General features: G+C 43.1%; 11 protein-coding genes across 11 annotated transcripts; 7 read left to right on the top strand and 4 right to left on the bottom strand.

The window, feature by feature from the left end:
- Nucleotides 1-581: 581 nt before the first annotated feature.
- KLTH0E00550g (KLTH0E00550p) lies at nt 582-2,153 on the top strand (the record flags this gene model as incomplete). Its single annotated transcript, XM_002553466.1, has 1 exon — nt 582-2,153. One exon carries the CDS (start codon nt 582-584, stop codon nt 2,151-2,153), a length of 1,572 nt encoding a protein of 523 aa, XP_002553512.1.
- Nucleotides 2,154-5,037: 2,884 nt separating this feature from the next.
- Nucleotides 5,038-5,703, bottom strand: BIO4 (dethiobiotin synthase; the record flags this gene model as incomplete). Its single annotated transcript, XM_002553467.1, has 1 exon — nt 5,038-5,703. One exon carries the CDS (start codon nt 5,701-5,703, stop codon nt 5,038-5,040), a length of 666 nt encoding a protein of 221 aa, XP_002553513.1.
- A 365-nt stretch (nt 5,704-6,068) lies between these two features.
- Nucleotides 6,069-7,547, top strand: BIO3 (adenosylmethionine-8-amino-7-oxononanoate transaminase; the record flags this gene model as incomplete). The annotated part of the gene is made up of 1 exon (XM_002553468.1): nt 6,069-7,547. One exon carries the CDS (start codon nt 6,069-6,071, stop codon nt 7,545-7,547), a length of 1,479 nt encoding a protein of 492 aa, XP_002553514.1.
- Nucleotides 7,548-8,259: 712 nt separating this feature from the next.
- On the top strand, nt 8,260-10,203 carry KLTH0E00638g (KLTH0E00638p; the record flags this gene model as incomplete). The annotated part of the gene is made up of 1 exon (XM_002553469.1): nt 8,260-10,203. One exon carries the CDS (start codon nt 8,260-8,262, stop codon nt 10,201-10,203), a length of 1,944 nt encoding a protein of 647 aa, XP_002553515.1.
- Nucleotides 10,204-10,565: 362 nt separating this feature from the next.
- SMU2 (Smu2p) lies at nt 10,566-11,243 on the top strand (the record flags this gene model as incomplete). Its single annotated transcript, XM_002553470.1, has 1 exon — nt 10,566-11,243. One exon carries the CDS (start codon nt 10,566-10,568, stop codon nt 11,241-11,243), a length of 678 nt encoding a protein of 225 aa, XP_002553516.1.
- A 4-nt stretch (nt 11,244-11,247) lies between these two features.
- On the bottom strand, nt 11,248-12,471 carry POT1 (acetyl-CoA C-acyltransferase; the record flags this gene model as incomplete). Its single annotated transcript, XM_002553471.1, has 1 exon — nt 11,248-12,471. One exon carries the CDS (start codon nt 12,469-12,471, stop codon nt 11,248-11,250), a length of 1,224 nt encoding a protein of 407 aa, XP_002553517.1.
- A 1,074-nt stretch (nt 12,472-13,545) lies between these two features.
- On the top strand, nt 13,546-17,715 carry BNR1 (formin BNR1; the record flags this gene model as incomplete). The annotated part of the gene is made up of 1 exon (XM_002553472.1): nt 13,546-17,715. The coding sequence occupies one exon, from the start codon at nt 13,546-13,548 to the stop codon at nt 17,713-17,715; it is 4,170 nt and encodes a 1,389-aa protein (XP_002553518.1).
- Nucleotides 17,716-17,975: 260 nt separating this feature from the next.
- On the top strand, nt 17,976-18,920 carry AIM20 (Aim20p; the record flags this gene model as incomplete). Its single annotated transcript, XM_002553473.1, has 1 exon — nt 17,976-18,920. The coding sequence occupies one exon, from the start codon at nt 17,976-17,978 to the stop codon at nt 18,918-18,920; it is 945 nt and encodes a 314-aa protein (XP_002553519.1).
- A 136-nt stretch (nt 18,921-19,056) lies between these two features.
- COA1 (Coa1p) lies at nt 19,057-19,605 on the bottom strand (the record flags this gene model as incomplete). The annotated part of the gene is made up of 1 exon (XM_002553474.1): nt 19,057-19,605. One exon carries the CDS (start codon nt 19,603-19,605, stop codon nt 19,057-19,059), a length of 549 nt encoding a protein of 182 aa, XP_002553520.1.
- Nucleotides 19,606-19,716: 111 nt separating this feature from the next.
- Nucleotides 19,717-20,009, top strand: ATG44 (mitofissin; the record flags this gene model as incomplete). Its single annotated transcript, XM_002553475.1, has 2 exons — nt 19,717-19,725; nt 19,797-20,009. The coding sequence occupies 2 exons, from the start codon at nt 19,717-19,719 to the stop codon at nt 20,007-20,009; spliced, it is 222 nt and encodes a 73-aa protein (XP_002553521.1).
- A 48-nt stretch (nt 20,010-20,057) lies between these two features.
- BAS1 (Bas1p) lies at nt 20,058-22,301 on the bottom strand (the record flags this gene model as incomplete). The annotated part of the gene is made up of 1 exon (XM_002553476.1): nt 20,058-22,301. The coding sequence occupies one exon, from the start codon at nt 22,299-22,301 to the stop codon at nt 20,058-20,060; it is 2,244 nt and encodes a 747-aa protein (XP_002553522.1).
- Nucleotides 22,302-23,021: the final 720 nt, after the last annotated feature.

The following is a 23,021-nucleotide window of genomic DNA, read 5'->3' on the forward strand; positions in this document are numbered from 1 at the left end:
CTATTAGTGTCAAGCGTTGATTTCCATTTGGGTTCTAGGCCATATATTTGCAAGTGTTCTGGTTAGCAAGGGATAGAAAGATCCAAATTCCCCAATTGCAGAGATGCGGCTTGGCAACCAAGATTGTTTTATCTTGCGTGAAATTCCCGCTAGCAACTCAAGTTATACCTATCAATTCTCGGCGCTGAAACGAAACTTCATTGGCTAGAATTGTGCTAGATTGAAGATAGGCTGCATAATACTATCACTAATTAATCGCGATAAACGCATTGCAGATCTCTGTTAGGTCACTGATAACGCAGTTGATACCCAGAGAACGTGAATAATTAACTATGGCCAATCAAGATTCTTTGAAACACAGTCTCAACACTTTTCATGCTCTAGAATTTCGATAACAAGCACACTGACTTTCCTTATCCGAAGAGGACGTAATCAAAAGTATAAAGCCATTATCATCGGTTCTCGAGTTACGAGATAAAATGAAAAATGCGAACGTTCTGCAAAACTGACAATATATTAGAGCGGCTAATAATTTAGCATTTCTTAATGTCAGCAACAAAAAATGAATAGAGCTTGAAAGAATGCCAAAGGAGAACGATAAAACACACGGCTCCGCAAGCATCGTTTCTGCTGAATCTGTGGACTCAACCGGATATGTTGTCAACGCGAAAGGCGAAGTTCTTTTGAGCAATGGCTTGAAACCGGGGCTAAAGAACCGAATGATCAACTTAATGGCAATTTGTGGCATTATAGGGCCTGGAGTATTTGTGGGCATGGGATCTATGCTTAAAAGCAGCGGTGGTGCTGGGCTTTTGGCAGGGTTTGCCATAGTAGGTGTCCTCTGCATGTACATGATGCTCAGCGTTGGCGAGCTGAATTCAACTTTCGACTTTAATTTCTGCAAGCACGGAACACGCTTTGTCTCCCCAGGCTTTGGTGCAGCACTGGCGCTGGCTTATGTTGTATTATGGATCACAAACCTTATTTCTGAATATACTTCATTGACAAGTATATGCGAAACTTACACAGACAAAGTGCCAACTTATGGTTGGTTCTTGATCTTTTGGGCTTTTTTCACTCTATTTCAACTTTTAGATGTAACAGCATATGGTGAATCGGAATATATTTTGGGATTCCTCAAGCTTGGTTTCATAACGGCATTTTATGTGTTTGCCATTGTATACGCCTCTGGAGGTGTTCCAAATAACAAACCAGACAATCCATTTGGGAAACACCCATTAGTAGATGGCTTTAAAGGTATCGCTAATTCCTTTGTTTTTGCAGGGGTATTTTTGAGTGGTATTGAAAGTGTTTCAATTTTTGCAAGTGAGTCTAGGAACCCTGCGAAAGCTATACCAGTCGCTGTTAGAAGCACAGTAATACGAATTTTCTACGTTTATTTTGGAATCTCAATCGCATACGGAATTACAGTCTCACCAACTGATGCCGCTTTAAGTGATCCTCATAAATCAATGAAAGCACCAATGACAATAGCGCTCACAAACGCAGGTTGGGTTAATGGAAAATACCTGATAACAACAATTATTCTCGTGACATGTATATCTTCGATTAACTCTGCCATTTTTTTGGCATCGCGGTCATTATTCACTTGGAGCGAAATGGGAATGGGCCCTAAAATATTTACGAAAACTAACAAAAAAGGGGTCCCCTATGTTGCTGTTCATTTTTGCCACTTGTTTGGGTTTCTCTCCATCTTAAGCTATTCAGCTGGGTCCTCAGTGGCTTATAACTATGTGGTCAATGTTGCGGGAGTTTGTGCTTTCATTGTTTGGACGAGTATCTCCTTTATTCATTTACGCTTTAGAAGAGGCTGGGTCAAGCAAAGCAAGCCTCTCAGTGATTTAGGATTTGTGGCGCCACTTTTCCCGTGGATCAACATCGTCGGGATAACTTTAGGAACAATTCTTGTTCTTGTTCAAGGTTGGTCTTCATTCTGTCCATGGGACAAAAAAGCTTTTATCGACGGTTATATCATGCTCCCTGTATTCTTTCTAGTTTGGGGCTTGTATGATTTGGTTTTGCTCAAAACAAAAATTATCAAAAGTTCGGAAATGGATTTTGAAAGCGATAGAAAATTGGACTTGGATGCTCTTAAGAAAGAGACCAGTGTTGTAATTGTTGAAGGAGAATAGATAATATTTTGGGAGTTATAAGGAGGAAAGAAAGAATGAAGCTAATTTTCAATGCAAAAAATTTCTATATCATTGAAGCTCATTGCAAGCGTTTAAACAGCAGTGAGAGATGTCGCTTCACTATGGAGATATCATGAACAAATTTAGTTTTTCTATCAGATTTTAATTTTATAGTATCCTTGAATTCATGAATACATTGTTTGCCAGAATTATTTTTCCTCTAATCTCTGGTACTTTTAACACATCAAAAGTCCGGCGTTTGCTTTAATGAGATTTTGCAAACAATTTCTTCGAAAGAGGACAGAATACAAGAAAAATTGATAGTAAGGATCCTGTAGCCTGCCAACATCACAATATTAAGGCAACTTCTAAATTTTCGAAACAATTTTCAGTTACTCATAGGATACCAGTGAGGAGACAACCTGAGATGAAAACCATGTTTTAATAATTTAGGCGGGCCTGTCGCCGTTTTTCAAATATTTTTTTCAAACAGCAATTTCAACCTTTGGAGAACGGGCAGAAAAAGACTTCTTTATAGGATTATTATTGCAGATGACACAACAGCAACAACGCCAAATTGCCTAAATTACAACCAGGCTTTGGTTGAGCATATGACCTTTTGTTGTGTGACTGTTAATCCCATTAGATTATGAGAGTTTTCTTAAAAATTGAATATCAAAGAGCTATGAGTTTATAAGTCAATCGCCAGTATTGTAATTGCTAACAACTTCAAAGCCCGAATTACTTTTCTCAAGTTGGAAGTGATTACCCATTAATACGCCACACTTGAAAGTAACTTCCAAATGACCATGAACTCTGTTGATCAACAACTTTAAATCGTCTTAATTCCCTGTTTGATGAAGAATGGACTCCATTTTCTTTTTCAGTTGGAAGTTATTAAGTTTGCGTAAAATATTGATGATGGCATCACTGTCAGAATTTCGTTTCTATGAAACGATAACATTGCTTTCAGGAACAGCCACAAAACATGTTTCAAATGATAATTATTGTCCCAATTAACAGTGCAACCGCACCATAAACTACTGTTACGTAGTTCATATTATTTGCGGAAACTGGAAGACTATAAGGAAATGACAGAAATATCAAACAAAACAAAGCCCATAAAATGGTTAGCACATTGGGAATTTGACCAATTTTGCTACAGACCGGAACACGGCCTAGATTCACGCCCAGAACATTAAGCTTGCTCTTTGCTCGTTCGTAAAACTCACGCTTTCCAATCAAAAGAACAATTAAGCAGGGAACAGCATAAGTTAGTAGAAGTAAGGTTATGCATGCACTTATAATTGCATTAAATGCTGTTGAAGACCCCATGAAAATGCACCCAATTATTGCGACACATAATTGAGAAAACAGATGAGCATTGAGCGGCGCTCTGAGCTTGGAGTTGACAGTACCAAAAAAGCCCATTGTCTTCTTACAAACAGGCCTTGTTGTAGTTACTTGTGAAAAGTCCTTTCCCAAACTCCAGAGTATCCGGCTTTGCCACGTAACGCTAGCAATCCCACATAAAGCCCCTGTTAAAATACAACAACATTGCATGAGAACACTCAAATTTCTGTTCCCAGTGGCTTGATAATAAATCTCAAGAATAGGTAAAATAGACTCCGTAACCTTTTCAGTGTCAGTAACACAAAAGAACATGCCGATCGCATAAGTGAAACTTGTTAAGAACCCGATTATAATTGTTGATAGTATTGCTTGGGGAACCAAAGTTGTGGAAGCTTTGTAGCCGACCTCATCGACCATATGAGTCGCAGAATCAATACCTGCAAATGCCCATAAGGGATTAATTAACCCAACAACAAAAGCCATTCCCGAAGAGCTCCATCCGGTTGTGTTTCTGAACTGACCAAATATGTCAGAAGATTTTGGCCAGGAGATATCCGAATAGTTGCTTCTGGACACCAAAGATATAACGAATGTGATCAGATAAGTGAAAAGTGAAATATAAAGGCCAAACCGAGATAGTGCAGGCAAGATCTTTGACCAGCAACCAAGAATTGTCAGGAGGAAATTCAGCAACTCATAAACCACGAAAACGTGCCAGTGTTTGAGTTCGTAACTTGCGTGGAGAAGTGAATAAACGCCGAGAATACTCAAGGCCAAAGAGGAAAACACGCTGGCAGTCGTGAAAACTGCACCAAAGTAGTTTAATAAACCTACTGCGAGGGCAAGGGAAGTTTAAAAAAAGAATTAACACTAACGTTTGTGGTTGTACATGCCCATTCGAGGTTCTTTTCTTCGGCTTCTAGCTGAGTTTCAGCATCTTCAGTAAAAGAATTAGGCGCAGATAAAGACACTAACCCTGTACTAACAGGTTCAGCTTCATCTTTCTCCAGAAGCTTCAACACCCAAAAACTCGGTCCACTGCTACTTGGTAGAACAGACGCAAACTCTGCCAAGGACCAGCCACACATGAAAGTGAAAAACACGCCAATTATCAACCCATATAAAATAAGTAGCGGCCCCCCACTTGAAAGTCCAACCACGAGTGATGATGACACACCTAGCCACGAATTCGTCAGAGAGAAGGCAATTCCTAGAAGTGATTTCCATTTGAAGTTTTTGAGTAGCTTTGTACCATGCTCAGAGCTTAGAAGCACCGTGGAATGCGTCCGAACTTCGGCAGCTTTTAGTGACATGTGTGTTCTTTGTTTCCAGATTTTTGTAGTTCTAACTTCATCCTGTTGAGAAGTGCACCAAAAGGGTGTTTTGAAAAGCGTCTTAAGTACTCTATTCAATTTCGTTCAAATCCGCGTTGTTGATATAGCTATTGGATACTGAGCGGCTGATTCTAAATAACGTGCAGCTAAAAACATTAATCACCCAAACATGACTCTTGGTGACTCAAATTCACTTTTTACGAAAATGTGGCTAAATTAGGAATGCCATCAAGGGCAGTAACGAAGTCTTCGTCTGTAGAACAATGATCGACTTCTGCTATGATTCTTCTTCCATACCGCTGCAAAACCTTGACATTTCCAGGGTTCCTTTTACCGTTTAGGATACAGCCCAAGATATGGTTTTCGAGATTAGCAGCACACAAGTGTTCGAGCGTAAGCAGCATGTGGTTGAGTGTCCCTAGACCACTTCTTCCAACAACAACGATTTTGACAGGCCTGTTTGTAGATCCAATCAGATGTTTTATGAGATCCGTCGTTATGTGAAGTTCTTTCGTTAGAGGTACGTAGACTCCACCGGCCCCTTCAATAACTAAAGGACAGTCTGTATTTTGCCCCGGTATGTGAAAATCGGATAGCTGTATGTCCACAGTTGGTTCGTACTCCATGGCTGCCAAAGGGCTTAATGGCTTTTGCAGTGCGTATCTTGGCTCAAAGATATGCGGCTCGTGTCTTTGGCCAGCACATAGCTGTTCTATGGTTGCTGTGTCACCAACATCAGATTCCAGGCCAGTCTGAACGGGCTTCCAGTAATTCGCTTCCCATTTTTGAACTAGTAAGGCGCTAACAAACGTTTTTCCGACATCAGTGTCTGTTCCAGTCACAAAAATAATAGGGGAACTCATTGAATGTGTTCGAGGGGCTTTCTTCTCGATAGTGAATGAGGAATAAGTATCATGCCACTGATCTTCCTTTTAATATCACCATTTGTAGCTTTAAAGACCTTGATTTGTTGGTAACCTGTATATGTGCCTCAATTTTTTTTTTTTAAAAAAATAGCATCTAATGAATCACTTTGGCATGATTCAACAATGATTCAAAGATAGTGTAGGCTTGATTCAAGATGAGGCGACTCATAAAAGCTTTCCTGCTGCGAGAAACGGAAAAAAAGCTGGTTACTGATAATCAGGCTCAAAGGTATAAATGAGCGCCTGTTGAGTGGAAGGGCGTTTTCTGCTCGATCTCCAAAGCTTCCCAACCTCACCAAAAGATGTCTGACCTTTCATTTACGCCAGAGGTTGAAAAAATACTTGACTTTGACAGGAAACACTTATGGCATCCATACACCTCGATGAGTAATCCACTCAAGGTTTATCCCGTCAAGTCCGCGGCTGGCGCGACTATTACCTTGGACACGAAAGGCCCGGGGGAAGCTACATTGGTTGAAGCAATGTCTTCTTGGTGGTGCATGATTCATGGGTATAATAATCCTGAAATCAATGGTGCAATCATTGAACAGATAGGTAGAATGTCACATGTCATGTTTGGCGGCTTAACGCATAAGCCTGCAGTGGGGACCGCTGAGAAACTTCTCAGATTGATTGACCACGAAAAGCTGAACTATTGCTTTCTTGCTGATTCTGGCTCTGTAGCTGTAGAAGTAGCTATGAAGATGGCCCTCCAGTACGAATTTACCAAGAACGGAGACAAAACAAGAAAATCCAAGTTTTTGACTATACGTAACGGGTATCATGGTGATACTTTTGGCGCCATGAGCGTTTGCGATCCAGTTAACTCGATGCACTCACTCTACAGTGGTTATTTACCTCAAAACATATTCGTAACCGCTCCTTCGGTAATTGACACACTTCCGACTTCGAATTTTCTCCGCTCAAATCCAGAGGTTTTTGAGGGAAAAGTTGACTGGAATGAAAGAGATATCATTGAATTTGAAGAGATTGTTAGAGCGCGCCATGCGGAGATATGTGCTGTAATTTTAGAGCCTATTCTTCAAGGTGCGGGCGGCATGCGGCTTTACCATCCACAATATCTAATAGAAGTGAGAAAGCTCTGCACAAAATACAAAGTCCCCCTCATCATGGATGAAATTGCCACGGGATTTTGTAGAACGGGCGAAATGTTTGCATTTCATCACTGCCGAAAATATCAAAAGATGTTGAACATCCAACCTGAAAATCATATCGACGTTTATCCTGACATTTTATGTGTTGGCAAGGCGCTGACGGGAGGCTACCTGACACTCAGCGCTGTGGTTACAACTGCTGAGATCAAAGACGTTATATCGCGCCGTGATAGTGTTACTGGTGGATGTTTTATGCATGGGCCTACATTCATGGGCAACCCATTAGCATGCAGTGCCGCAGAAAAGTCCCTTGAAATTCTTCTAAGAGGGGAATGCTATAACCAAGTGGCAAGTATTGAAGCGCAGCTTATGAAACAAATGTATCTTCCTCTTCTCAACGACCTGACACTAATGAGCACCGTTATTAAGCACATGCGAGTCATAGGTGCTGTTGGTGTAATCGAATTGAGACAGGTTGTTGACTCGGCTTGGTTCCACGAAAAATTCATTTCCAAGAGAGTATATGTCCGCCCATTCGGCAAGCTCTTGTATATCATGCCCCCATATGTTATTTCAGAAGCAGAGCTTTCTAAAGTAATTGAAGCAATCAACCAGATCCTGAGAGAGTGGAAGTTTCACCTCGAAAACAAGAAACTGCTCTTATAAACTGCTATCTAATAAGCACTTGAGCTTTGGTTAATACGGTTGTGTAGAATACGTTAAGGGAGGTCACACCCAAAGGAATTTTAGAAAAACATTTATAGTAGCATCTCTTTACAGCTATAGACGGCCCCCCGGAAGCTCTGTCTTAGCGGCATTTGAAGTTAGAGCTCGCTCGCCCTCCGCCTGTGAAAAGGACAGCGAACTTCAGAACCTCTTTTCAACAGTAGAGAGATAGGCACTTTGAACAAATGTCTGTTTTAAGCCTGAAGAATCCTCGATGTGGAACACACAATCTTGCGCTTCTGCAGATAATTATCGGCACGACCTCGGCACTTTCATATGTCGCAAATGTAGTGACATTATCTTTAAATTTCAACCCAACCACGTGGTATTTGTATTCCTCGAGTGTTCCTCGGCGGACATAAGCGTAGACGCTCAGGTGGTCGGAACGATAGCTCTTTATAGAGCACGTTTGTTGGAGCTCAATCACACTTTAATTTGGTGTTACAAGCTTCCGAAGTTGTTCTGCCTGAATCACTCGTATAAGTATAGAGACCTCAAACCACTTGGATGAGCCCTTCACAAATCCTAAAATACCCAGACTTCAATAACCGTGCCCACTAGACTCGGCACCTGCCATATCAGATTACTCTGTCCCACGAACTTTTTATTTGGCGTGCTGGTCGTACAAATTCACTGATTTTGAATCAAAGCAATGTCGTTCAGGGCCTTCTTGCTTGCCCTTAATCTTTTAAGCGCTTTGGTTTTTGGTTCTCCTGTAATATCAGGTAAAGACGACCTTGTTGAAATACTGAATGCTCATGAAAACTTTAACGATGGAAGCATTGTTGCTGCTTTTGTCGATGAGCTAAAGTCATTATCGAGCAGCAACAAAACTAAATGCGAGCAATGCGTCACAAGATTAGCTATCGGCAAGTCGCTATCCTTACTCAAACCAAACCTGGTTCCAAAAGTATTCACTAAGTGGTGTACAGAGACTGGGTATATGAGCAATAAAACGTGTATTGCCACTTTCAGCAGAAATACAGTTGAATCAAGTAACACTGGTACCAACTTCGCAGACATGCTATCCTTGATGGATCCTTTTGGTTACGACGGCCAACTGTACTGCAATTACAAGGAAAGTGGCGCCTGTCCAAAACCCCTGACCCCCAATGTGTCCCTGTCGCATATGTGGCCGGAGAAACAACCAAAACACAGCATAGCCCCTGAGCCATCGAACGAGACATTTAATGTGTTGCATGTCTCAGACTTTCACATCGAGCTTGATTACACTGTGGGTGCAGAGGCTAACTGCTCTGCTAGCATGTGTTGCACTCCACATTCAAAAAACAGTGTCTCGAACAACAACACAGACCAACACAAGTGGAACTCCTACTACAACTCATCCTACACTGATGACTCCTTTTCAAAAGGTTCTCTCATCGATGTTTTCCAGAACAGTTCTGTTTGGGCGCCAGCAACCACATTTGGCAATTACAAGTGCGACGCTCCCGAGATTCTGATCAACTCTTCACTAGATTCGATCGCCCAGTTCAGCAAAGACAATGACATAAACTTCGACTTCGCGATTTTTACAGGTGACCTAGTCGATCATGATGAAATTTCTCTTACCAGTTATGAAATGACTGTACAATCAGAGGAAATTGTCTTTAGAGATATCAAGAAGAAGTTAGCAGATGTTCCCGTGTACTCTGTCATGGGAAACCATGATACATTTCCATATGGAGAGCTAGCTCAAGAAAACCACGGATTTGCAAACCTTTTCTCCTGGAATGCAGAGCTTATGGCTGATTTGTGGGAAGATTATGGCTGGCTAGGTCCTTCTGAGTCACAGTACGCGAGAAAACACTACACCGGTTTTTCTGTTGTCACTAAGAAAGGGCTCAAGGTTATTGCCTTGAACTCCAATGTTTGGTACAAGAAAAACCACTATGCTTACTGGAATGCGTCCGAACCAGACACTTTTGGTCAGTTTCAGTTTTTGATTGATGAGCTTGTTGAAAGTGAATCCAAAGACCAAAGGGTTTGGATCCTTGCCCATATACCATTCTCATCCGATGTCCTTCCGTTGCCCTCAAAGCTCTTTGCAGAAGTGGTGCAAAGATTCTCTCCATACACCGTTGCTAACATATTTTTTGGTCACACGCACCTTGACCAATTTGAAATTTTGTACTCAACGTCTGGAGAAGATGCTAAAACTATCGAAAATGTCGTCGCGTCATCATGGATATCGCAAGCAGTTACTCCATGGGTCAACAATAATCCATCTTGGAGGTACTACACCGTCGATGAGAAAACATTTTCCATTATGAATGCTTACAACTTCTATACAAAACTTAACGAAACGTTCACCAATGATGGTGCTGAACCTGTCTGGGAATTTGAATACTCCTCGAGAGAAGGGTACAACATAACCTGGCCCGAAACTTCGCCGCTCAACGCTACATATTGGCATAAGGTTGCTAGTGCCATCAACAATTCGGTTGAGGCAAATCAATTGTACAGAAACTACGCCATGAGGTTTTCTCCTTACGTTCCTGATTGCGCAAAATCCACAGGTTGCGCCGACGACTACTGTTACCTGACATCTTTCACAGTTGATGAATACGACGCTTGCGTTGGAAGCTCGTCATAAGTAAAAAAAAATTGCTGAACTTAACACATAGATTTAGAGAGAATTGTAATTATATATCTCGACGACAATTGATAGAATCGTCGTAACGTTCGATTTCAAGTGCAAAGAATAACCCGTGCTCGGACGAACGTTAACCTTGAGAAAATAAAGACCTGGAATCAGATAGGTGAAGTTCAGAACTTTAATTAACCCAGAAATTATATCCAGGCGCAAGATTTGCATTTAGTGTGACCTTCGCCCATGCATATAATAGTGATATTACGAGCGAGAACAGATGCGGTCACGTGCTCTGGGTTTGTTTGGTAAGTATAAAATTTAAAATTGTATCATTCAAGAGCTCGTAAAGCCAAGTGTTAACGATTATGGAGAACCCCAGCGCGGCCTCAGGGTCTCAGCTGAAAGACGGCAAGCGTAGAAGAGATCGAAACATGAGGAAACCAAAGAACTCGCCAAAAAGCGGTCAGGTTAATGAAAAGAGCTCCAAAAAGGATTCCCAGCAGGATACCAAAAACGGTGACGTTAAGAAGAGATCATCTCAAAAACGTTCGAGACCTGAAAGGAAAATCACTGAGGATTCGAAGCATAGTGGTACACCTTTGGTAAATGTACCGAAAACAACACGCTTATCAAAGCAGTGCAAGGAACAAATACAGCAATTTCAACACATTATTGGGAAAGAGAATTTTAAAGTCTTCAAGAAGTCCAAAAATAGTACTTCATATGGCCTCTCCGTATCTTCGGTCATGGACCAAGAGAATTTCACTTTTGTAGTGAATATCCCGTTTTCATATCCTAGCCAGCCTTTGAAGCTAGAGCCCCCGTCGGCCTCGCGAACGGCAGAAACGTGCACTGAAGGCGGCAGGAAGCTTGCCAATATTCTCAACAACTTCAATAGCAAGTCGCGTGAAATGACCTCAGACGGAGCACCTCTGACTGCTCAACTTAACTATTTGATTACCCAATGGTCAAAACTGAGCGATTCTAATTATAAACGTACCGACAAATTGTACAAAGAATTTCTCGCTGATATCACACCGTAGATAGTCATTCCCTGACAAAAACCGCTGCTGCCCCCATTCCAGTCCCGACGCACATACTCACGATACCCACCTGGCCACGCTCCAGCTCTCTTAGCAATGTTGCAACTTGCCTAGCCCCCGTACATCCCAAAGGGTGACCAAGGGCTATCGCGCCGCCTCTTGGGTTTACTTTTGCCAATGGAATTTGCAGTTTGTTAATGCAATAGAGTGCTTGTCCTGCAAACGCCTCGTTTATTTCAAAAACGTCCACTTTCTCAATCGCAAGACCACAGTCTTTCAAGACTTTTGGAATGGCGTAAGCGGGCCCCACGCCCATGATTTCTGGAGGTACTCCAATTACTTGGCATGCCACATATTTTCCTAAAATAGGAAGTTCCATTGACTCAGCAATAGAACGCCGGGCGAGCAAGACAGCCGCGACACCGTCTGAAATCTGTGATGCATTTCCGGCGGTTGTCGTTCCTTTCTCTGGAATAAATGCTGGTTTCAACTGTGCCAAGTTATCGGCTGTTACACCCTTACGTGGCCCTTCATCTGTTGATATTGTTGTACCGTCTGGGAGGTTAATAGGCAATATTTCGTCCTCAAATAGCCCTTCTGAAATGGCTCTTTCGGCCTTACGGTGTGATTCCGCAGCAAAAGTGTCCTGGCTTTGGCGCGAAACATGGAATTTATGGCTCACATTTTCATTCGTGATTCCCATTGGAACCATGCATTTTTTGGCATCTTTGTTTTGCTTCATCTCAGCCGAGACGTTACCTAAGGCTTTGGGGCCATAATTTTTTGACATGGATTCAGCACCGAGAGCTAGTCCTATGCCTATCTGACCGACCTTGATCTTGTTGGCAATATCGTTGACTGCGACTAGACCGGACGAGCACTGACGGTTAAGAGCGACAAAAGGTGTTGAAAACGGTATTCCGGCAGCTAAGCAAGCAGCCCGGTGCTCGGTAGCACCTGCACCCGGGTTCAGCACGTTACCACACGCCACCTCCTCAATTAACTGCTTATTCTCACTCAGCGAGCTAGGCACTTTCTTGAAGAACTCCTGCAAGAATTGATGAACCAGATAGTCCGAGTTAACGTCCTTGAATCCCCCCTTGAAGCCCCTTGCAATTGGCGACCTATGTGCTGCTATGATCACAACGTCATCTGCTCTTTGGTCTTGCACAGAAGGGCTAACTGCAGAAATCAAGTGATCCTTAATTTGAGTCAACCTCTCTGACATATTTTGTTATTCAACGAATTTGAAATTGAACTTTTGCAATTACAATAAGTTTTGAAACATAAATGTTAGATTGAGAAGCCTAAGATTCTTCCTTTATATATCTTCCGCGGCCACTCCTTGTGACAAAGTCCAGTCATTCAGGCGTACCCCAACTTTCGGAGTTTTACCCCACGTCAACAGTGATGCTGATTGTCTGATGGTCACGTTCTCTAGTAGTGTATGTCATCAAGACTGGCGGAGAGGGGCTAGGCCCGAACAAAGAGCTTTTAACAAGCTTTTTCTTTTCCTAGTGGTTATCTGATATGTAGCCACAGTGGTTTACCTCTATTCCAAGAATGGCTCTCGGTAGTGACACGGCAAAAGTATAAGTTACTAGGCCTCCTGCTGAATATCCTCGCCCGAGCCTATCAAGTATTTGTTTTACGGAAACGGATATTGGCTTTCTCGCAACTGGTTATCGCTCGTGTGCTTGAGGTTGTGTTTAGAAATTTCATAAGAAAGTAAGCTACTTGAAGGGGTCTTTTCCTGTTCGCTTACGGTTATTTAGATAGGAATGCGCTTACAACTTCGAAAAAACGCAGTTAGTTTTGGCAATGAATATCTACGCGTGCGTCCTACGCACTAACAGCAAACCTAGCGGCTAAACTCTGTTAGAGAAACCTTGATGGAAATGGATCGAGCATACGCTACTGACAACTATAAGCAAGTAATTGGAGAATTGATTTATGATTTTTGGCAGCAAAGCAAGATAATCGTATATTTAGAAAAAGCGCTATGCCTCTATCCAAGACACCATAGCTCCGGCGCTTGGACCGAAGATCCTGAATCAGCCCTTCTCTTTCCAGGATGAATTTATTCCCTTTGAACTTTTGAGTATTAAAAGCGAACAGGACTTCAGATTCCAGTGGCACTAAAACGCCAAATGTTCAATGGTCACTTATGACGAGAATGACAACGCGAAATCATCACTATTTTATAGAGGCATCAACATTCTGATGAGATGCAGGCAGAAGAGACGTTCGCCATTTTGTTCAGCTGTTTGCTTGCGTACCAGTAAGCCAATAAATTGGATTTATGGATTACAGGAGAGGTGATCCATGGATAGAACCTCACGGGTATGCTTATAGGTTCTTTTCTCTAGACGAGGGCATTGGCCGCCCAGGTCGCGATATTCAGCAATCTGAAATTTCTGATCCTGTATCGCTAGGCCTTCGCTTAGTTGGATCGGGCCTTGTAAAGAAGACTAAGAAAGCATATGCAAGTCCTTATGTGTCAAAAGCTCGCAATTTCTCCACAAACGACATCGAGGGGCCCTCGAATAGAGCCTGCAGCGCGAGCCTTGAGAAGCTATCCCAAAGCGATTCATCTGATGCTTTTAGTTGGCCAAGTACGAGTGATTCCTCCAGTATTTTCGACCCACACACTACGCCACCAGAGGAAGTAGTTGATCAACACTTTCGTGAGCTCCTGGAAAGCAGAGCTTTCTTTTGGGGTAGTGCGCGAAGCGGCCTGAAAAATCTAAGTTCTAAGCGCAAGTGGCAGCTTGTATGCAAAGAACGTCTAATGCGAGACGAAAAGGACAACACAGTGCGCCAACAGCCTGTAGCAGTCTTCGACGAAGCTGTGCTTGAGAATTTAATGACAAGACTTAGATCTGGCGAAAACGCTGCTGCCAGTTTGTACCAGCTTGAGAAGCTACTCAGGAGAAACGACTTTTCTCGCGGTTTCCTTCGTTCGGATGGAGTTGCTCGATTAGCTGACGTTTTAGCGTCCTTCAAGAGAGAGGACATGTACGTTTGTCTTAGATGCTTCAAAACACTAGCAAACACCGAGGAAGGAAGATTGAGTGTTGTATCAGAGGACAGAGTTGTTAGTTACTTTTGCACTGGTCTCATTATAGAGCAGGTCCACCTCAGAGTTCATTTACTAAGCGCGGAGCTTCTTCTTCTTTGCACCTACATCGAAAGCCCAGGAGGCTCCAACACAGTACTGCACCACCTGGTACCACTATTTCCAGAATGGATCTCCTCTATCAGTCAATTGCTTGAATCTTCGAGCGATGATATCACAAATCCTGATTTCATAGCAACGCCCAATTTTCATCAAACGCAAAAAGACTACTGTCTGACATCGCTATTCTTAATTAATTCAATGATGCAGATCATCTCTTCATTCAGAGAAAAGCTCGAGGTTGTGAAAAAGCTCAGAGAGTTAGGCATTCATCAGCTTTTTCGTACTATGCATGGGCTCGAATACAAAGAGTTGGAAGAAGAGATCGAAAAATACGAGTTTCTGGAGAAAGAAGTTGTCGAAAAGACAAATCCAGAGCTTCCGCATTTTTTGAACATATCATATGGGAATTTTCTTTCCACTATCATCCAGGAGGCTCACCACAATCCTTTAGAGCATTGCATTTTTCAAATATTTGAAGATCTGGCACATTTATTGATTTCAAGAACAATGTCGGATAGTTTGAAAGCTCTGACATTATTTCGTACTGTGCTGAATTATTTGAAGGAGTATAATTATGGGGAAGAAAATACCAAAGTTGAGTCAGTTATTAGTGTTTCACTAAATCAGTTAGTTGATAATCTTCAGTCGGATGAAATAGCGGAAAGAGCAATGTCTGAGCTCAAAACCGCTCAAAATAGTATCGATCAACTTAATTCGGAGATTCAGATTCTTCAAAAAGAGAGGAGTGTCTCGAAAGGCTCCATATTGTCTGAACTAGAGAAAATAAAAAAGGAACTATTCGCCAAAGAGTCGCTAATTGGTAAGCTGGAAAAAGAGCTACATCTCAGCAATCAACAGAGGAAAAATGATAGAAAAAAATTGGAGCAAGCTGCGGTGCATAAGGTACCAAGGCTTCCAGCAAGAGCAAGTTCTTTATCCGTTTTTGAACATCTCAAAACCCAGACACTCAAGCACTCTCATCAAAAGTCGCCTCGTCAAGCTTCTCTCTCTAAAAGCTCCAGATTTTTATCACTCAAGTCCGTTATTGATCAACAACTAGAAGGTGAAAATAGCAGTTGGCAAACTCATAACAAATTATCCACGCCGCTCAACAACTCTGTTGATGAAGTTGATATTGAAAGTACTTCAAGCGGATCACCAAGTACAGAAGATCTCTCCTGCCATTCTGTCGCTGATCAATCAATTTCGAATGGCCATCCCGATGGATATAAGTTGCGCCACTTGGGCTTTGAAGGGCACAAAATTGAAACCCTTAACAGCCTGGTGAAAAAAACACCAAATTACTTTCCTGAGACTCCTATTCTTTCCCAAGAAACCTGCCCGGTCTTGAGTAATTATCAGCCTAATGGTGCAGATTGCAAGCCATCAAAACATATCGGGAAATCGTCTTCTGAGCTGGAAGCTGACATCAATGGCAATCAAAGCCCATCAAAATTTTTACCTCCTCTTCCTTCTTCTCTTCCCGCTCCTCCCCCTCCTCCCCCTCCACTTCCATCAAATCTCGAAAGTGCCTCTATAAATTCCATTGCAACACCTCAAGCCGTAACACAGCCAATTGCAGTGAATTCTAAAACGCCCCCAACTGCGCCTCCACTTCCGGAAAACCTATTAGCGTCCAAGGTTTTGGTACTTGATTCAAATGAGGAACTCAAAAACCTAGCTGCTCCCCCACCACCACCTCCGCCACCTCCTCTTCCTTTGGCCCTTAGTACTAAAAAAGTCGACACAACATCTAATGGTTTTGTTAGTGGCGCAACCCAAAAAAGCGCCCCTAGGGCACCTCCACCTCCCTCTAACCTTATTGGATCGAAGGAGGTTCATTCAATTGTTGAGGCTGTTACTGAAAACAGCAACTTAAAGCTCAAGCAAATCCACTGGGACAAGCTAGAAGACGTCTCGGAAACAATTTGGAGCCAAGAAGGAGAGCGTCAAGACGCGGCTCGTCATTTGGAAAGCTCTGGATTCTTAGATGAGATTGCAGAACTTTTTCGAGTGAATCAATCCTTGCCTATCAAGGCAAAATCGGAAACCTCGAGCGGAAAGGACAAAGTCTCTATTTTGCCGCGAGACCTTGCCCAACAATTTGGAATCAACCTGCACATGTTTTCTAACCTTTCAGTTGACGAATTTGTTAATAAAGTATTACACTGCGATCGTGATGTTGTCAACAATCAAAGCGTTTTAGAGTTTTTTGCCCGCGAAGATCTGAGTATTATTCCGCGAAGTATAGCATCTAAGCTGGAGCCTTACGCAACCGATCATCAGCCCAATGAGGCACCCCTTTTGGATCGCGAAAAGCTTGAGAGGGCCGACCGAATCTTTTTGGAGCTCTGTTACAACTTGAGGAGTTACTGGCGCCCGAGGTCACTGTGCCTCCTCACCCTATCAACATATGAAAAGGATTACTTTGATCTGATATACAAATTGCAGCGGGTCGATGATGCCATAAATATCATCAAAAACTCTGCAAAGCTCAAGGACACTCTCATGATGATTATTGAGATTGGTAATTATATGAACAGGAAACAAGCAGGTGGAATCAGACTTAGCTCACTCCAAAAGTTGACCTTTGTGAAGAGTAGCAAAGACAAAAACATGTCACTTTTGCACGCTGTTGAAAGATTCTTGAGGGTTAAATGCAGGAGTGCGTATGGCTTCGTCGAAGACTTATCGAGGGTCCTTGATCTGGGCAACCTGATGGTTGGCCAGATCGAACAAGACTTTCATGAGTATACACAAAGAATATCGGGGGTCAAGCAGTCCTTGGAGCAGGGGCGCTTGTCCAAACCAGAAAACTTCCACCCCGAAGACAGGCTTCTCATAAAAGTTGGTCCGAAGATCGCTGGAGCCACCCGCAAAGCGAGCTTACTCCGGAATCAGTTCGTGCTAACTATGCGAGCCCTGGAGAACTTGATGAAGCTTTACGGAGAAGATCCCAGTAACATAGACAGCAAAAACGAGTTTTTCCAGCATTTTATCAACTTCGTCTCTCAATTTAAGAAGGTCGCCAAAGAGAACGAGGAAAAGGAAGCTGTCGAAAGGATATACATTCAAAGAAAGGAACTTTTACAGAATAGGAGCAAAGAGCACTCCAGTTCCTCCCAGGGCAGCGCTAGCGAGGGAGAAGATAATACAGTCGACATTCTTATCAAGAGGCTCCGTGAGGTTAATAACGAAAAAAGCACACAAAGGCGTTCGGCTAATCATAACTCAGAGGATCATTTATTCACAAGAACGCAGCATTTACTTGACAGCATTCAGAAGATATAATTATTTTATCGAAGGCTGGGCTTGTTTAATTTTTTGATGATCTCCTATTCTAGGAGTTTTGGCTTGGCCAGAACATGCATCTCTGGGCACGGCATATCACAAGCTTCGCGAAATATTTTTCTGAAAAAGCTGCCGTTGCTGAAAAACATGTTGCGCCGGTCTATCAACGTTCTTGGCACAGACTCTCGCAGCTAACTCACACTCGCTTTTAAATTTGCCTCGGGCGGTGGTTGATTTGTGACAAACCATCCTAACCACCTATGACGGATGGACTGGGGGTATCAGTGGGCTGTGCCGTGGGCATCCCTTGTGGGGTTGCGGTATTAGTGGCTGTGATCTTTTGGTATTACATGCAAAGAAAGTTCAAGAAAGAGATTGAGGATGACGAGGAGTCCATGAGTGGGGACGGTACAATCAGTTTTACCAATCTGCACTCGATGAGAGTGCCAGATAACCCAGAAAAGGATCTGCCAGTGAGCCACGTAGTGGGGGGCTCGACCTCTTCGGATAACACTACAACTGCCCAGAACGTTGCAACGGCTGGGCAGATGGAAGCTCAGCAGTCTCAGCCTTCTAAGAAACCCAAAAATACATATATGCCGGCATATCGCAAACGTTTGAATTCTTCTCTGAGCACTCTGCAGCACCAAGATGAGCAGAGGAGTCCTACCGATAGTTCAAGTACTTCCCTCGACACGAAAAACCAAAATGGACGTGCTCATTCAACCGTGTTGGATCAAATGATTCCGGTCTTGGCTCAGGACGACAATGCCGCAGCGGCTTCCTCTGAGTTCAGCCTAACACACGAAAGGACCTCCAGTAATGACAATCTTATCAAAAACCTACACAATCACGACTTCGGGTCGTACCCTAAGCGAAGGTCATCCGGAAACCTAACGGGAATGATTTCGGGTAACGTATCCAGCGCGTCAGTGCACACCCGAACATCATCTGTGCACTCAGGTAAGAAAAATAATGAAAATGTGTTTGACACACCAAACAGCCAGAAGTTTCACGAAGCTGTCGCCCCTAGTGAAGAAGACGCTGAGTCTAAGGGGATGAGAAGTTATTACATGCTAAAAAATAACTACGATGTCGAAAACGCGAGTCAGATCGCCGAGGAGGATCAATATGAAAATGAGTTTACAAACTATTCGGAAAGCAAGAGGGAGTTCATTAATAGCTTAAGACCCAAGAAGAATTAAGCTTACTAGCAAACTAAATCTATTTACGCACACGGGGTTACATAAGTTAAAGTATACAGGTTTTTCACTTAAGTGATGTGTTAAGTGTATTTCCTTTTAAAGTTATTCACAGGATCTGGCCAGCTTCAGATGGCTACTACAATGTTTTGGCGCCACCCTCTTCAGCTAGTAGGTCTATTTTCTTATCACCAACTTTAATGCTCCACTCGTGGATCAAGAACTCCTGGTTCTTGTTCTCGCGGTTTGCCACTAGCTTGACCATGCCTTGGACATCTTTGGTGCCTTTAATGTAGAAGGATATGTTCACTCTCCCAGCAACTTGGTTCAGGTCCCCATATACCCATGGCACCAACCCGTCGAAGTCGATGTTGTCACCCATCAAGTCCCTAATAGACTGCGATCTACGGAGGTGGTAGAGGGAATTTGAAATAATGGGTGACTGCGTCTTTTCATAGTTGAAGATAGAAGCCAGCGCAACACATATAGCCACAGTGAAAAGCCCCAGTTGCACTCTGTTCTTCACCTTGTCTTTGGTTGGATCTGGAAGTTCTCTCTCAATACGAAGTGGCCGAGCTTTATCTTTGAGCACCAGTTCCGGTTTCGTTGCTAGTTGACGAAGAAATAGTCTTCTTGCACCTAATACTCTGAATTGCCGACCGGCAGATCCAGTTAACAGTTTTAGCATAGTTCTTTTTGCTTGTGGACTGAATACTAAGTTTCTTACAATATAGTAGATACATTTCAAGAAATTTTCAGGGAACACAAGCTCTATAGCAGTGACAAAGGCAATTGAAACATGACTATTGTAAGTTGCTTATCCCTGAGGGCTGTCATTGCAAGTCGTGGAAGCGTGTACTAACCCTTTGGTTTTATCAGCTTGGCAAAGCCTTCCATATTTCATTCGACCTTGTTTTAGTATCAGCGTGTCTGGCAGGAATAAAACGCAACACAGGACTTACTCCTAAAGTTGACGTCATCGGAGACCCGCATGTTAAAGGCTACGTTTCGAAGTACCTGAACGTCGGGGAGTCTTGTTATGACTACACTGTGGCTACCCTAGGATCATCTAATTATTTCGTTAGGAAATGACCTTGTCCATAAGAGTAAATATGCACTTATACACTTATTATCAACATTCTAACTGGGATTGTATGGTAGCCCCTTATGAATCAAATCCGGATCCTGTGGAGTATATCCCATCATGCTTTGATTAGAGCTCATCTGGTGCTGGCTTGGTGCTGGCTTCTTGTTGACAATTTCGTTTTCACCAGAAACTTCTGCCTGTTCTTCGTAAAAGTTGTAAAGGTAATCATACTCGTCCAAAGGCCCTTCGTTCATGTTATTACGAGCGTTGCTTGGGACTGATGCGAGGGACCTTAAACTTTCCCAAAAATCAAGGCCATCCTCTTCGCCAGCAGCAGATGCCCCGCCAGGAGTTAAAAGTGAGCCCTGTTTTGAATGCCGCTCGTTCGAAGGAGAAACTTCTGATTCCCTAGGCGTCGTTCCTGTGGAACCATAATTTTCGTTAGGAGTATTCCCTTCGGAAGATCCGTCTTTGCCCTTCCTCCTTTTTTTTCTTTTGGGCTGCGCAGCAGGGCTTCGGTTTGAGACCTTGCCCACTTGAGGGCTTCTTCCAGCCTCTGATGACCCTAATTGAGGCCTTACAGTAGCTGGAAGGTAGTTGAAATGGTATTGCCGGTGTGGAGGTATATCCTCAAGTTCAGCGCCAGGGGTCGAACGGGATCCAACAGAACTTGTAGGACCTGACCTTTGTGTATACATGGGTAAAACTGGAAAATTTTGAGAAGGTGCCCGATTTTGTGCCACGGGTTCGTTCTGCGGGTCTAAAGGCAAGCTTGCGTAGTTAGGTGATTTTCCTAAGAAGTCTGTATCAAAGCCCCTATCATTAGATAGCTTGTCGGTCCTATCGCCAGAGAATGCAAACGGTGATAATTGGCTAAGTATTTCTCCACTCAGAGACTGAGACTGAGTGCTTAATGATGAGGGCACAGTACCATAATGATTGTGAATATGCTGATGAACTGAGACCGAAAGAGAATTTTTCCGTGCTTGATCGATTAGCTCTCTTACTAAGTCAGAGTTCGATACCATCCCCTCCGACACTATATTACCGAAGTTGTCGTTAAGCGCAAAACGCCAGTCCAAAACGGACGACTGGGGCTTCCGTTTTTCATTTAATCTATTGTTGAGCGATTGCTGTTTCTGTTGTTGTTGTTGTTGATGCTGCTGCTGCTGTTGTTGCTGTTGTTGTTGTTGTTGAGGTTGCTGTTGTGGTTGTTGTTGCTGTTGTTGCTGCTTTTGGAATTGCGGCTGAAGTTGCTGATGCTGTTGTTGGTGTAGCTGTAATGACTGTTGCTGTTCCTGCGGGCTTTGATGACGCTGCTGTGTTGTTTCTCGAAATTCTCTTTCCTCAAAGCCTCTCGATTGGTTTCCCGAAAAATCTTCAAAGAGCGACTGGCCTTTTTCTAAAGAGTTGTTGTCTGACGGGGACCTTTGTGTCCCCGAGGAGGTGCCGCACACAGATGACCCTGATTTGAAACCACCCCGAGGTTCGAGCTGGTCTTCAATACAGGGCTGACCTTCGTCGAGCCGAGGACTCTCATCTCTCATCTCTTCGAGCTTCATACGAAGGCTCTCTCGCAGTTGATCTAATGATTGAACTTCCTGAGCTTGCGATGTTTCTTGAACAGCCTTCGTTATTTCCTCAGAAGCTTTCCCCCTCATTATCATTGTTATAATTTTCCTCCACCTGTTACGGCAAGTCAAACTCGGTCTTGATTCCATTTCCAGCGATATTCGGCGCCAGCTTGTGCCATACGCCTTGACCTTGCTGATCAAAGCCAAGTCCTCCTGTAAGCTCCAGTCTCGCAGCCTGTCTTTAGTACTAGGGTCAAGTACTTCAATATACCGTTTGGCACATTGATCTTCAGTGCGGCCTGGAATCTCGGTAGAGACTTTGAGCCAATGTGGTCCCCACTTTTCAAAGGACTTCATTAGAAGCTCATCTTCCTCCGGGGTCCACTTTCCCTTGCGCAAGTTCGGGTCTAGGGAGCTGACCCAGCGTTTTCGTATATCTTTTGGTTTACGCACTTTTCTGTCGAACTTCGTCGCGATCTCGTCCCATGGCATGTTCTTACAGGCTTCATTCGACTGCTGTATCGTTTTTACAGACTCAATTCCGTTCTCGAATCCCATGTTTAAAAGGTGCGTGATTACGCAACTTCTCAATAAATCATCTTCTTCCTTACTCCATGGTTTTCGGGCCTTGAGCTTATGAGTTTGATACCCTAGACTTCGAGTCACATCCAGCGGGTCTATGCGGATTTTCTTGGTTTTTCCAGGCGCTGGTTCCTTCGACATCTGGGCCAACTTGGCGGTCGTGAAGCTCTATTGCTTCGCTCAGTTTGTCGCTCCTCATTGTTCATGTACTCATCTCATCGATGTTCATTTTCATGTGAATAAAAGAAACTCGTAAGTTACTATCAACGAACACCTTCATCTCATCGCTTCAAAGCTGATGAAGAGATCAAACATTATGCAACTTCCTGTTTGAAAGTGTACCATAGCCCGAGACTATTATGGGCAACTAAATAGGCAGTCTATCAGGACTTTCAGCTTCCCTAGCTCTCAAGGCAAAAATTTTGTTATCATAAAATTTAGACCTGTAAGGCTATTTTTATGCCTCTGACCACAAGTGAAGCCTATTGAGATGTACTCGTGATCCTTGGTGGAATTTGAGATCCGCCGTTTACTCTTTTCTTTAATTTTCTGCTTATGCGCGGTACTTTCAAGCTCCCGGTTGTTTCAACTCGTTTCGGCGCCATGTGTATAAAGACACTGATAATCAAGGAATTATATTCTCAGAATAAACGAAGACCTTTATAGGAAACAACATCAGCTACGAAATCCTGTACATAACAAGTGGATGCCAGCTTCAGTATAATTATCATGAGCGCATCGGTGCCAATTGTCTGTCTTGTTGGGGAATTCGCTGAGCGCCATTCTTCACGAAGAAAATCACATAAGTCACTCCAGTTTAAAGAGCACGACGACTCTTGCGGCGTCTATCAAATCCCGCAG

This window comes from Lachancea thermotolerans (assembly GCF_000142805.1).
Source record: "Lachancea thermotolerans CBS 6340 chromosome E complete sequence".
In the NCBI taxonomy this organism is placed as follows: domain Eukaryota; kingdom Fungi; phylum Ascomycota; class Saccharomycetes; order Saccharomycetales; family Saccharomycetaceae; genus Lachancea; species Lachancea thermotolerans.